The following is a 14,939-nucleotide window of genomic DNA, read 5'->3' as shown; positions in this document are numbered from 1 at the left end:
CACCACCAAAATAAAAACCATAATAATAATAATAATAACAACAACAACCAACCAACCAACCGCAACAGGCACGTAAAGAAGATAACTTATTCAAAGTTGTGGAGAAACCTAACACACCATCATATGAGGCCGACAGGCAGAGAAACATAATACAGCATCATCGAGGTAGTTACTTGTCTGGTGAAAGTTACACCACACTATGCCATCTCCAGATCATATTTGGATTTACAACTGGTAACACCGGTATGAGCATCAGACTGGGTAGTCACACCCACGCTGGGTATTCTTCACTAGAAAGGCTAATGTTCTCCTGACTCCATACGCATAGGTGCTCCTGAAGCCCAAAAGAAAGAAAACATAAGCACAAAGGGCAGAAGTGAAACTTATGCTCGAAATTCTGGATTTTAAACAAAAAATGCACAGAAAAAAGAGGAAAAGAACACTGTATAAGACTTCAGTGATGAGTATTTGGAGAGGGAGAAATTTAAATAATTCCTTTAGAGTAGAAAAATAGGAAATTGCACCTTCATAAAGATAAGTTGGAATTCACACCCTCAGAAAAGAGAAGGAAGCACGCCACAATCAAATAAATTATTAGTTTTCAATCAACATAATTTAGCTTTCATTCTAATTACATCAAACTCTTTCATAAGAGACTCAAATCTCAATCAACTTACAAATCGATGAACTCTAATATAGAAATCTCAATCAACTTTCAATTAGATAAAGTCTAATATAGAAATATCGATCAACTTATAAATAGATAAAGTCTAATATAGATCAACTTTGACCAAGTGAAGCTGCCATTTAATCTAACACTGAATATCAAAGAGTTTCGCTCCAAATCCACTCGGAAGTCATAAGTATGTGTCTGTGCACGCACATATCTATGTGTAGGCCTACATCCTTCACAGAGAATTTGATCCAAATACTTCATATTAGAATTCAATGTCGGAGCATCCATTTTTATACCTGTTTGTTAAAAATTTGTAGTAAAAAGAATGAAAGAAAATTTGATTTGTATTCCCTCGATCTCAATTACAATTTGGATTCCGATTACAAAAGAGAGGAGAACGAATTTGATTCTCCCCTTTGTTTAAAACTGGGTTCTTCTTGGTAGCGATGGAGTGCCACATTCGATTGCTTGCGTCGAATTTGCTCTCCGTTGACGATCCGATGTTTTACTTCACTGGAACGATGTCCTCTCCTCACGATTTGACGTTGTGGAGAACTTGCGTGGCAAGTTTTAGAACTCTGAACGAGTTTAGAAGAACTCTGTAAAAGAGTTGATTTGAACAAAAAGTTCGGTTGATAAGCCAAGGTGAAAGCTGTTGCTCAAGGATGCTTCAAGATCTTCTTGTTGCCAAGTATCTCTCTCCAACCAATCTCCTCCAAAGCCTGCCCAAGGATCTCTTCTGCTGCTACCCAACCGAGAGCCAAATCCCCTCTGCTCGAACCCTTGAACTGAATTAATTTTCAGTTATTTATAGAGGATTAAAGAGGTGTAACTACCCCTTAAATCACTCCTAAGTGGGGTGTAACTATCCTCCAATCATGGAAAACGGTTTTGAAACTGTTCACGGGTTTAAGGGGTGTAATTCCCCCTAAAATAGCTTCATAATAGGGTGTAACCGTCCCCATTAAGTGGAGATACGGTTTTAAAACCATTCAGGTTCTGTTTGAACCAGTCAAACATAAAAACGCGGGTCTGACCCTAACGTTTTGATGTTGCAACGCAGGTTCGACTCCGGCGTTTTGATGTTGCAACGTGGGTCCAACCCCAGCATTTTAATGTTGACACACGGGGAGGAACTCCGCGTTTTGGTGTTGATGTGCAGGGATGACCTCTGCGTTTTGGTCTTAGAGCGCAGTGATGAGTTCCGCGTCTTGCTTCGAAGAGATTATCAACAAGTAATCTCTTTTGTCATAGCGTTGCAAAGATCATTGTCTTGTAATCTTCATCTTGGCTCCTTGAGAATATGTGAGTCGTCAGATTGTAACTCTCGATGTTGATTGTGAATGCTGTTGATTAGAGCTTTCATCAATTGTTGTGAAGGTCGTCAGATTGTAACCTTCATCAACCTACGTAAAAGTCTTCAAATTGTAACCTTCTGGAAGTCGTCAGATTGTAACTTCCATCATTGGTGTTTTGATGAGGATCAGCTATCTATTGTAATTTTTAGACAGCCTACAAAACCGCTTCCAAAGTTTTCGAAAGTTCGCGGTTGACTAGGACGAATTTTCGGAATACTTTGGATCTCAACTCTGATCTTGGAGCTGTTGATTCCTTGTGGTAAAGGATTTGTTCTCTGCACTTGCTTTGAAGGCATCTTGGTTGGAGGGATTTGCCACGTAGGACCTGTGTGAAGGTATGCGCCATAATCCTGCTTCTGGAATACGGGGGTGGACCCTGCATTTTAAACTTGAGACGCGGGTCTCACCCTTGCATGTTGAATTTGGAGCATGGGTGTGACCTCGACTTTCGGTTTTTGCATCGCGGGTCTGACCTTAGCGTTTTAACTTAAGACATGGAAGTGGCTTCCGTGCATTTTTGACTAAGTTTTTGAGACTTGTCTTTAGCTCATCTGTTTCAAGTCTCGACTCACATCCATTTAGCTAATGGACTTACGAACATGCATAGGATTTTTGACAAACCCTCAGCCATCAACGGATTTGATAAGCCTTTACCGACTACCGTTTGAGTCGGGCTAGCATGTGAATTATTTGAATCCGTTTCACATGTAACGTTGTGCTAAGAGATTGAACCCTCTTAGACTTGATGCTATGATTTTGAATACATAGACTTTATTATTTTTACGAAAAAAGACTAACCGGCAACGCGTATTAGACGTTGACTTATCCCTACTTAGGATTTGGGATAAAATTCCCCATACATGCGAGGTATGGATTCAGAGATTATTAATTTAATGATAATCACTGGCTACGATATTAAATACGTAGACTTTTATCATTTTTACGATGAAAGACTAACCGGCAACGCGTGTTAAGCGTTGACTTATCCCTACTTAGGATTCGGGATAAATTTCCCCATGCGTGTAAGGCATGGATTTTAACGTTATTAATAACGACCTGCTACGATGTCGAATACGTAGACTTTTCTCCTTTTTACGGTGAAAGACTAACCGACAACGCGTGTTAGGCGTTGACTTATCCCTACTTAGGATTCGGGATAAATTTCCTCATGCGTGTAAGACATAGATTTTGACGTTATTAATAACGACCCGCTACGATATTGAATACGTAGGCTTTGTCATTATTTCTTTGACGTTATTAATAACGACCCGCTACGATATTGAATACGTAGGCTTTGTCATTATTTCTTCCTGTGTTATTTGAAACACTGAAAGAAAGTTAGAAGCGTCGGATGTGTAATATTAACTTGGCATGAATTTCCACTTAGAATGAAATTCAGAAATTTTTTTATTATCACTAGGATAATTCCAGAAAATATTTAATCCGCTAGGGATTTTATAATAAAAACTTGCTATTCTTGTTGAAAAGAGATTAACAAGTTCATTGGGGGATTTGACTGTTAGAGGTGTAATGTTAACCTAACAGTATTTTATTGGCTTATCATTCTATTGAAGAGAGTCGATAAATTGGTTTGATCGTCAGAGGTGTGATGTTAACTTAACTAAAATTTATGGACCTATCACTCTATTAAGGAAAGTCGATAAGTTGATTTTGTCAGAGGTATGATGTTAACGTGACAGGAATGTGTTGCGATCGGAACAACTTTGTGGACTTATCATCCTATTAAAGAGAATTGATAAGTGGGTTGTCAGATGTATGATGTTAACGTGACAGGAATGTGTTACGATCGGAGCAACTTTGTAGACTTATCATCCTATTGAAGAGGATTGATAAGTGGATTGCCAGAGGTATGATGTTAACGTGACAGGAATGTGTTGCGATCGGAGCAACTTTGTGGACTTATCATCCTATTAAAGAGGATTGATAAGTGGGTTGTCAGAGGTGTTTGATATTAACGTGACAAGAATGTGTACTTGTGACTTGCACAAGGCCTTGTCTGCGACGATTTGAGTCAACAGGGCCATAAGTTCATTGATGGCCTCCTGCTGAGATTTGAGCATGGCCTCCTGCTCGTCAAGTCTCTTCGCGAGATCTTCATGATTTCCCATCATATAAGCGGAGCTCTCTGTAGGCGTCAAAAAATGCTGAAAGATATCCAAATATAGCTCAAGAGGAAATCATCCAAAAAGGCAGAAGAACACAAGTCTTGACTGTCTCGCCGTGCGAGACAGACTTGACTGTCTCGCCGCGCGAGACAGATCCCCTCTCGATTCGTTCCATGAACGAGAGGTCCACAAATTGAACGATCAAACCTTTAAACAGTTAGGATCGTCTCAAATTCCCATCTTGGTCAAACCTTTAAACAGTTAGGACCAAAGCCAAAATCCCCTCTCGATTCGTTCCATGAACGAGAGGTCCACAAATTGAACGATCAAACCTTTAAACAGTTAGGATCGTCTCAAATTCCCATCTTGGTCAAACCTTTAAACAGTTAGGACCAAAGCCAAAATCCCCTCTCGATTCGTTCCATGAACGAGAGGTCCACAAATTGAACGATCAAACCTTTAAACAGTTAGGATCGTCTCAAATTCCCATCTTGGTCAAACCTTTAAACAGTTAGGACCAAAGCCAAAATCCCCTCTCGATTCGTTCCATGAACGAGAGGTCCACAAATTGAACGATCAAACCTTTAAACAGTTAGGATCGTCTCAAATTCCCATCTTGGTCAAACCTTTAAACAGTTAGGACCAAAGCCAAAATCCCCTCTCGATTCGTTCCATGAACGAGAGGTCCACAAATTGAACGATCAAACCTTTAAACAGTTAGGATCGTCTCAAATTCCCATCTTGGTCAAACCTTTAAACAGTTAGGACCAAAGCCAAAATCCCCTCTCGATTCGTTCCATGAACGAGAGGTCCACAAATTGAACGATCAAACCTTTAAACAGTTAGGATCGTCTCAAATTCCCATCTTGGTCAAACCTTTAAACAGTTAGGACCAAAGCCAAAATCCCCTCTCGATTCGTTCCATGAACGAGAGGTCCACAAATTGAACGATCAAACCTTTAAACAGTTAGGATCGTCTCAAATTCCCATCTTGGTCAAACCTTTAAACAGTTAGGACCAAAGCCAAAATCCCCTCTCGATTCGTTCCATGAACGAGAGGTCCACAAATTGAACGATCAAACCTTTAAACAGTTAGGATCGTCTCAAATTCCCATCTTGGTCAAACCTTTAAACAGTTAGGACCAAAGCCAAAATCCCCTCTCGATTCGTTCCATGAACGAGAGGTCCACAAATTGAACGATCAAACCTTTAAACAGTTAGGATCGTCTCAAATTCCCATCTTGGTCAAACCTTTAAACAGTTAGGACCAAAGCCAAAATCCCCTCTCGATTCGTTCCATGAACGAGAGGTCCACAAATTGAACGATCAAACCTTTAAACAGTTAGGATCGTCTCAAATTCCCATCTTGGTCAAACCTTTAAACAGTTAGGACCAAAGCCAAAATCCCCTCTCGATTCGTTCCATGAACGAGAGGTCCACAAATTGAACGATCAAACCTTTAAACAGTTAGGATCGTCTCAAATTCCCATCTTGGTCAAACCTTTAAACAGTTAGGACCAAAGCCAAAATCCCCTCTCGATTCGTTCCATGAACGAGAGGTCCACAAATTGAACGATCAAACCTTTAAACAGTTAGGATCGTCTCAAATTCCCATCTTGGTCAAACCTTTAAACAGTTAGGACCAAAGCCAAAATCCCCTCTCGATTCGTTCCATGAACGAGAGGTCCACAAATTGAACGATCAAACCTTTAAACAGTTAGGATCGTCTCAAATTCCCATCTTGGTCAAACCTTTAAACAGTTAGGACCAAAGCCAAAATCCCCTCTCGATTCGTTCCATGAACGAGAGGTCCACAAATTGAACGATCAAACCTTTAAACAGTTAGGATCGTCTCAAATTCCCATCTTGGTCAAACCTTTAAACAGTTAGGACCAAAGCCAAAATCCCCTCTCGATTCGTTCCATGAACGAGAGGTCCACAAATTGAACGATCAAACCTTTAAACAGTTAGGATCGTCTCAAATTCCCATCTTGGTCAAACCTTTAAACAGTTAGGACCAAAGCCAAAATCCCCTCTCGATTCGTTCCATGAACGAGAGGTCCACAAATTGAACGATCAAACCTTTAAACAGTTAGGATCGTCTCAAATTCCCATCTTGGTCAAACCTTTAAACAGTTAGGACCAAAGCCAAAATCCCCTCTCGATTCGTTCCATGAACGAGAGGTCCACAAATTGAACGATCAAACCTTTAAACAGTTAGGATCGTCTCAAATTCCCATCTTGGTCAAACCTTTAAACAGTTAGGACCAAAGCCAAAATCCCCTCTCGATTCGTTCCATGAACGAGAGGTCCACAAATTGAACGATCAAACCTTTAAACAGTTAGGATCGTCTCAAATTCCCATCTTGGTCAAACCTTTAAACAGTTAGGACCAAAGCCAAAATCCCCTCTCGATTCGTTCCATGAACGAGAGGTCCACAAATTGAACGATCAAACCTTTAAACAGTTAGGATCGTCTCAAATTCCCATCTTGGTCAAACCTTTAAACAGTTAGGACCAAAGCCAAAATCCCCTCTCGATTCGTTCCATGAACGAGAGGTCCACAAATTGAACGATCAAACCTTTAAACAGTTAGGATCGTCTCAAATTCCCATCTTGGTCAAACCTTTAAACAGTTAGGACCAAAGCCAAAATCCCCTCTCGATTCGTTCCATGAACGAGAGGTCCACAAATTGAACGATCAAACCTTTAAACAGTTAGGATCGTCTCAAATTCCCATCTTGGTCAAACCTTTAAACAGTTAGGACCAAAGCCAAAATCCCCTCTCGATTCGTTCCATGAACGAGAGGTCCACAAATTGAACGATCAAACCTTTAAACAGTTAGGATCGTCTCAAATTCCCATCTTGGTCAAACCTTTAAACAGTTAGGACCAAAGCCAAAATCCCCTCTCGATTCGTTCCATGAACGAGAGGTCCACAAATTGAACGATCAAACCTTTAAACAGTTAGGATCGTCTCAAATTCCCATCTTGGTCAAACCTTTAAACAGTTAGGACCAAAGCCAAAATCCCCTCTCGATTCGTTCCATGAACGAGAGGTCCACAAATTGAACGATCAAACCTTTAAACAGTTAGGATCGTCTCAAATTCCCATCTTGGTCAAACCTTTAAACAGTTAGGACCAAAGCCAAAATCCCCTCTCGATTCGTTCCATGAACGAGAGGTCCACAAATTGAACGATCAAACCTTTAAACAGTTAGGATCGTCTCAAATTCCCATCTTGGTCAAACCTTTAAACAGTTAGGACCAAAGCCAAAATCCCCTCTCGATTCCTTCTATGAACGAGAGGTCCATAAATTGAATGATCAAACCTTTAAACAGTTAGGATCATCTCAGAACTCCCACTTGGTCAAACCTTTAAACAGTTAGGACCAAAGCCAAAATCCCCTCTCGATTCGTTCCATGAACGAGAGGTCCACAAATTGAACGATCAAACCTTTAAACAGTTAGGATCGTCTCAAATTCCCATCTTGGTCAAACCTTTAAACAGTTAGGACCAAAGCCAAAATCCCCTCTCGATTCGTTCCATGAACGAGAGGTCCACAAATTGAACGATCAAACCTTTAAACAGTTAGGATCGTCTCAAATTCCCATTTGGTCAAACCTTTAAACAGTTAGGACCAAAGCCAAAATCCCCTCTCGATTCGTTCCATGAACGAGAGGTCCACAAATTGAATGATCAAACCTTTAAACAGTTAGGATCATCTCAGAACTCCCACTTGGTCAAACCTTACTACAGTTAGGACCAAAACCAAAATCCCCTTTCGATTCCTTCCATGAACGAGAGGTCCAGCTTCGATTTGTGCAATCAAAACTATAAAAGTTAAGATTGCTTCCAATCTCAATTGATCAAACCTTATTCAGATTCTCTGAATAGAAATCCCAATTTAAATTTCCTTTGTACCAGGAGATAGAATATAAAATTCTTCCTCTCCATCATCGGGTTTATCTCTACCAACAAACAAGAGACCAGGAGATAGAATATAAAATTCTTCCTCTCCATCATCGGGTTTATCTCTACCAACAAACAAGAGACCAGGAGATAGAATATAAAATTCTTCCTCTCCATCATCGGGTTTATCTCTACCAACAAACAAGAGATCAGGAGATAGAATATAAAATTCTTCCTCTCCATCATCGGGTTTATCTCTACCAACAAACAAGAGATCAGGAGATAGAATATAAAATTCTTCCTCTCCATCATCGGGTTTATCTCTACCAACAAACAAGAGACCAGGAGATAGAATATAAAATTCTTCCTCTCCATCATCGGGTTTATCTCTACCAACAAACAAGAGACCAGGAGATAGAATATAAAATTCTTCCTCTCCATCATCGGGTTTATCTCTACCAACAAACAAGAGACCAGGAGATAGAATATAAAATTCTTCCTCTCCGATTCTGGGTTCATCTCTACCAACAAAAAGAGACCTGAATACTCCAATAGGTACACGAGTCTAAACTGTTTTCCTACCCTCAACAGGAAGTTTCTGGAGAATATTACTCAGAATATTCTTAAGAATAACCTGAATACTCCAACTAGGTACACGAGTCTAAACTGTTTTCCTACCCTCAACAGGAAGTTTCTGGAGAATATCAGTTAAAATATTCTTGAGAATAACCTGACTACCCCTAAACGGGTATATGCAGTGTCAACTTGACGACAAGAGCTGATTTCACAAGTACAAGTTCCAGCTTTAATTCAAGATCTCTACAATGGACAAGCGATAAACGCGATGCCGGAAGAATCTTAACTATTCTACAAAGCACTGAATAGATTGAGAGACAAAGAGATCAAAAGTTGAAGCCACCTACGGGTTCCTCTACACGATCTACTCAACCAAGCATTGAAAGGATCGTAAGTAAGATCTATCTTATCCAAAGCATCCCAGAACTCCTCTATAAAAGATTGAGTCTGGAATACTTTGGAGGGGGTATCTGTAGGCGTCAAAAAATGCTGAAAGATATCCAAATACAGCTCAAGAGGAAATCATCCAAAAAGGCAAAAGAACACAAGTATAGACTGTCTCACAGGCGAGACAGTCTTTACTGTCTCACCTGGCGAGACAGTCTTTACTGTCTCGCCCGGCGAGACAGACTTTTACTGTCTCGCCCAGGCGAGACAGTTTTCACTGTCTCGCCCCCGCGAGACAGTTTTCACTGTCTCGCCCCTGCGAGACAGTATTTACTGTCTCGCCGTGCGAGACAGAATTTACTGTCTCGCACACGAGACAGTTATCAGTGGTTCAAGAAACTGTTTTGCAACCGTCGACACGTGGCCACTAACTGTTCAAGAACGTGGGAAACGTCGTGGGCGAGAATCACGTGGATAACTGCCAAAATAACGGAGTTTGAAACGTGGGAAGGCAGTTAAGATGAAAACTGCCTGCGGTTACTGTTCCGCGAGATAGTGTTTACTGTCTCGCGGGCCGAGACAGTGTTTACTGTCTCGCGGGCCGAGACAGCAAACATTGTCTCGCCCGTCACACTGTCTCGACCAGCGAGACAGCAAACACTGTCTCGCCCGCCGAGACAGCAAATGTTGTCTCGCGAACCTGTTTTCTGCCAATTGTTCCTAGAGGCTATATATACTCCCCGAAGGCTATTTTCTCAGGGGGCTGATCATTTTGAGCACTTGAGAGCAATCCAGAGCAGAGAGAGAGCAGAGGTGCTGATCTTACGGCCAATCCTTGATAATCAGGCTTTGACTTGATTTCAAGAAGAACGACTATTTTACATCGATAAGATATCGTTTCAATTTCTCACTTCGATAAACGAAGTCAGAATCATAAACCCCTCACGGTTCAATCAGAATCTGTGATTTGGTGGTCCACGAGTCAAAGCGCTCCCGGCACAGGCAATGATCACACGAAAGCAGTGATCCAAACAACGATCCTGCGTTTATTTTCTCAAGAGTTGTAATTTTTTTTTTGTTGTGTAAAAGAGTCTTATAAAAAGGCTGTTTTCTTTGAATTTATTGTAATCGACCGAAGATATAATGAATTCGACAACAAAACCAACTTTTGGCGAAAACACTCTCATGTTCAACAAAAGAGCTTGATGATTGGGACACTGCAATGGCTGAGTGTTCATCATCGGAATTGATTCCTCTGGCTAACCTCCGATAATTGACAGGGAGAATGGCTCCCGTTCGAGTCCGAGTGTGTCGGTAGACTCCTTCAAACTCGTTAGTGATTTCTCTAACGGTCGGTGAACGACTTGTCTCAGAGTCATCGGAACTAGGATCTAAGATATTCCTTCTACCGATCATATTGATAGTGACCCCAGGATATTCGGTCTCTGGAGACTTCTTCCTGTGAGAACGTCGTCGTTGGTTGGGCAAAGCAACGTTCGTAAATTGATTGAACACCAACAGTTGGGCCGCATATGAGCAGCATTGACATCTCGAAAGGACCGTAGGAATCAATCGTTCACATTGGAATGAACGAATGACTTGTTGTATCGGTCTTTCTCTCGATATGAACTCTCTCAAATCTGTTGTAAAGATTCGAGGAGAATTACTCACTGATTGTGAGGTTTGAATTGGAACCCCCAGTCCATGATTGGACAGGACTGACTCTTGGTGAACATGGATCTGGTTGAGATGCCTTGAATCCATGTTCTTATATCCGCCCCTCAATCTAGTCACGCTACGCAGAGTATTCGGGGGTCCAGGGGGCGGCGCGCCCCTGACCGGGGGGTCCGAGGGGGATGGAATACCCCCTGGCGGGGTTCGGGGCAGCGCCCCGAAGCTTCACGATATATACATCAGGTTCTGTATTGGATTTGGAACTTGGGACGAGAGAGTCGCGTTTAGCACTTGAGACGCGAAGGTCGCGTTTGGCACTTGAGACGTGAAGGTCGCGTTTGGCATTTGAAACGCGAATGTCGCGTTTAGCACTTGAAACGCGAGGTCCGCATTTTGGTTTGACGACATGAGGGTCGCGTTTTGGTTTGGCGACATGAGGGTCGCGTTTTGGTTCTGAGACGCACTCCTGAGAGTTGCGTTCTGCCAGATCAACGCAATTTCGACGTCTGTGTTTTGATGTTGGAACGTGCCTCTGAAGGCTGCGTTTTGATTGCACAACGCGCCACAGAGGGCTGCGTTTAGCATAAGCTGAGCCCACTCCTTCAGAGGAGAGGTTGTTCGAGCAATCTTGGCTAAACGAGAGGGCTTCCTTCGGCATAGGAGCAAGATTTGGAGCTTTAGTCTCCTTGAAGATTTTGCGGATCTTGCGCATAGCCTTGGGGCTAAGGGATCCGGAGGAGATGGACTCCTCAAACTTGGCTTGATCAAACTCTATCACGAGAATTTCGACGGTCGTTCCAGTGAGATGAACATCGGATTGCACCACCACTTCTTCGTCAGAGAAGCTCTTCCCCACCAGAGTCGTCATCTTTTGTTTGTTAAAAATTTGTAGTAAAAAGAATGAAAGAAAATTTGATTTGTATTCCTTCGATCTCAATTACAATTTGGATTCCGATTACAAAAGAGAGGAGAACGAATTTGATTCTCTCCTTTGCTTAAAACTGGGTTCTTTACGGTGGTGATAGAGTGCCTCCTTCGATTGCTTGCGTCGAATTTGCTCTCCGTTGACGATCCGATGTTTTGCTTCACTGGAACGATGTCCTCTCCTCGCGATTTGACGTTGTGGAGAACTTGCGTGGAAAGTTTTAGAAATCTGAACGAGTTTAGAAGAACTCTGTAAAAGAGTTGATTTGAACTGAAAGTTCGGTTAATAAGCCAAGGTGAAAGCTGTTGCTCAAGGATGCTTCAAGATCTTCTTGTTGCCAAGTATCTCTCTCCAACCAATCTCCTCCAAAGCCTGCCCAATGATCTCTTCTGCTGCTACCCAACCGAGAGCCAAATCCCCTCTGCTCTCTTCTGCTGCTACCCAACCGAGAGCCAAATCCCCTCTGCTCGAACCCTTGAACTGAATTAATTTTTAGTTATTTATAGAGGATTAAGGGGGTGTAACTATCCCTTAAATCACTCCTAAGTGGGGTGTAACCGCCCTCCAATCATGAGAAACAGTTTTGGAACTGTTCACGGGTTTAAGGGGTGTAATTCCCCCTAAAATAGCTTCATAATGGGGTGTAACCGTCCCCATTAAGTGGAGATACGGTTTTAAAACCATTCAGGTTCTGTTTGAACCAGTCAAACATAAAAACGAGGGTCTGACCCTAGCGTTTTGATGTTACAACGCAGGTTCGACTCCGGCGTTTTGATGTTGCAACGTGGGTCCGACCCCAGCGTTTTAATGTTGACACACGGGGAGGAACTCCGCATTTTGGTGTTGATGTGCAGGGATGACCTCTGCGTTTTGGTCTTAGAGCGCAGTGATGAGTTCCGCGTCTTGCTTCGAAGAAATTATCAACAAGTAATCTCTTTTGTCATAGCGTTGCAAAGATCATTGTCTTGTAATCTTCATCTTGGCTCCTTGAGAATATGAGAGTCGTCAGATTGTAACTCTCGATGTTGATTGTGAAGGCTGTTGATTAGAGCTTTCATCAATTGTTGTGAAGGTCGTCAGATTGTAACCTTCATCAACCTACGTAAAAGTCTTCAAATTGTAACATTCTGAAAGTCGTCAGATTGTAACTTCTATCATTGGTGTTTTGATGGGGATCAACTATCTATTGTGATTTTTAGACAGCCTACAATACCATATAAAGTGACTGTAAATAAAAAAACGACGTTTGAATTTTTATCGCCCATGCATCAAGTGAACACAACTCCATGTCCTTAGATGTTGTTTAATTTAGATATATTCTATAGATTATACATATTTTTTAAATGAATATTTGATCCTGATATAAACACTGAAAACTTTCATAAACCAATATTTATAAACTACCATGTTATTTAAATCGTTCATTTCACATATTGCTTTTCGACACTTTAGATGATCAATTTTAATTCAGTGGATTACTTGACCCTGATGTGCCAAACACTGTATTTGGATGGATTGTTCATTTAGCCTTCAGTTTTGCATTTTGTTAATATAAGGGCAAGAGAAAATTTTCAACATAATTTTTAATTTTAGGCGCTTGAGATGATGTACATCAACTTCAAAAGCGTGGATCTTCCACATGGTGGATTGCCAAATGCTGAGTTTGACTGGGAATGATTTAATTAAGACATTTTCTGGGAATAGTCAAGTCTTCATATGTGTATTGCATATGTACACATTATTGTGTCTATATCCATATGTGATCCTGCATCCATATCCAAATCTTACTAAATAGGATATCCAAATGATAACCAAATTGTTCTGTAAAGTTCCACTGTCTAATAAAGGATGCAGTGTAAGTGTAAGCAGTACCTTCAGCTTTCCTCCAGGAAGTTTCAGAGACTAGAATTGCACCCATGACCCCACTTGCTCCTCCCTTTCCACACTTTGAGAACCTCCTACCAAATTATTTGCAAGTACGAGTCACAATGGAAAACAGATACCTGAAATATAACATATTCGTTCCACCATGAATACTACATATAATAATATCCATAAGCAGAGTTTAGGGAAGGCAAAAGACATTCTCAGAACATAGAAGAGCAATAACTTGCAGAAAGTAGATGAACCAGAGCATATATGCGGCAGCTAGTGAGTAGCATACTGTACTTGTTTTGTTCATTTGTATTGTTCAAAAGTTGAAATTTTTTCTGAAGTGAAATTCAAATATAGAAATCATATTTGCTGAAATTGAGTTCAGACAGGTGAAGCACCAATGTTTGCCAATTATTACTGATTATAAACCGATTGTAAAGAAAAGTAAGTTCGGTCTTCGATATCAGTTCCTTCTTGAGTTAAAAATGAACAAAAGTGCATACATGTCTATCTGTCTATAAACTTCAGTCCGTGTCCTCAAATTTTTCTGGATAGTGCAATGCTACCCTTATGCATATTTATATATTAAATGAAGGGACACTGAATATCCATGTACCAGTTCACATCTCTAGCAGGATCCTGATATACTTTGTATGAGGTAATAAGGGAAAATCTAATACGTGCTTAATTACAAATCTATAAAACCAGAACCTACCATTTTACAAATAAAGGAAAATCAAGGGATGTAAACAGTACCAAACCACATCCATGAATTAGATAGATATGATCTAATAATGAACAAATTGGGTTAGTATTTTGAATATGCAAACCACATCCATGAATTAGATAGATATGATCTAATAATGAACAAATTGGGTTAGTATTTTGAATATGCAATAAGAAAAGTTAGGAAGCAGTACCACATAAGTTTGAGCAAAAACCTCCAACAACGTGGAAGTAACCCTCTCAACATTCTAAAGCATACTGCTGCAACTGTACAACACAAAAAGAGAAATAAAAATCTTTTTATTGTGAAATAAAAAGGCGCAGACTAATATATTAAGGATAAAGTAAACAAACATGTTTTCGACTATGCTCAGTATTGGGTGAAAAGAGAACGTTGTATATGTGTTAAATAAGGTGAAAAAGACAAATCACAAAAAAAGGTACAAGAGAGAGGTTCAAGCAAAGTCTGGAGGAACAGATGTTGATCAATTTCAAATGGGTGCAATGCATGCTTTACTATAAATAGTTCATCGCTTTTATATAACCCTGGAATGTTCCCACATGCCTTTACGTCTGTTTAACAGGAGAAAAATAATGGAAACAGTTTAAAGATAGATTTCTGTTCCTTCTCTAAGAAAGATCTATCAATTAAATATGCATTACACTTACACTAATAAATGCTTATTAATATCTCTGTTAGTTT

At 40.6% G+C, this 14,939-nt stretch overlaps 1 protein-coding gene across 2 annotated transcripts in view; it reads right to left on the bottom strand.

Annotated features, from left to right (window-relative positions):
- The window catches only part of LOC109836433, a 42,095-nt gene continuing 27,201 nt past the window's right edge, over window positions 46-14,939 (bottom strand). For both annotated transcript variants that reach the window (XM_020404327.1, XM_020404329.1), the window contains exons 17-19: window positions 14,431-14,503; window positions 13,508-13,638; window positions 46-334 (exon numbers count right to left, since the gene is read on the bottom strand). In XM_020404327.1, coding sequence (XP_020259916.1) covers window positions 14,477-14,503 — 27 coding nt within the window. In that variant the 3' untranslated portion in view covers window positions 46-334; window positions 13,508-13,638; window positions 14,431-14,476. The remainder of the gene's footprint in view (window positions 335-13,507; window positions 13,639-14,430; window positions 14,504-14,939) is intronic.

The sequence above is a fragment of the Asparagus officinalis genome, chromosome 4 (genome assembly GCF_001876935.1).
Source record: "Asparagus officinalis chromosome 4, Aspof.V1, whole genome shotgun sequence".
Classification (NCBI taxonomy): domain Eukaryota; kingdom Viridiplantae; phylum Streptophyta; class Magnoliopsida; order Asparagales; family Asparagaceae; genus Asparagus; species Asparagus officinalis.
Note: the sequence above shows the minus strand (reverse complement) of the source record. Positions and strands in the feature narration are given on the sequence as shown.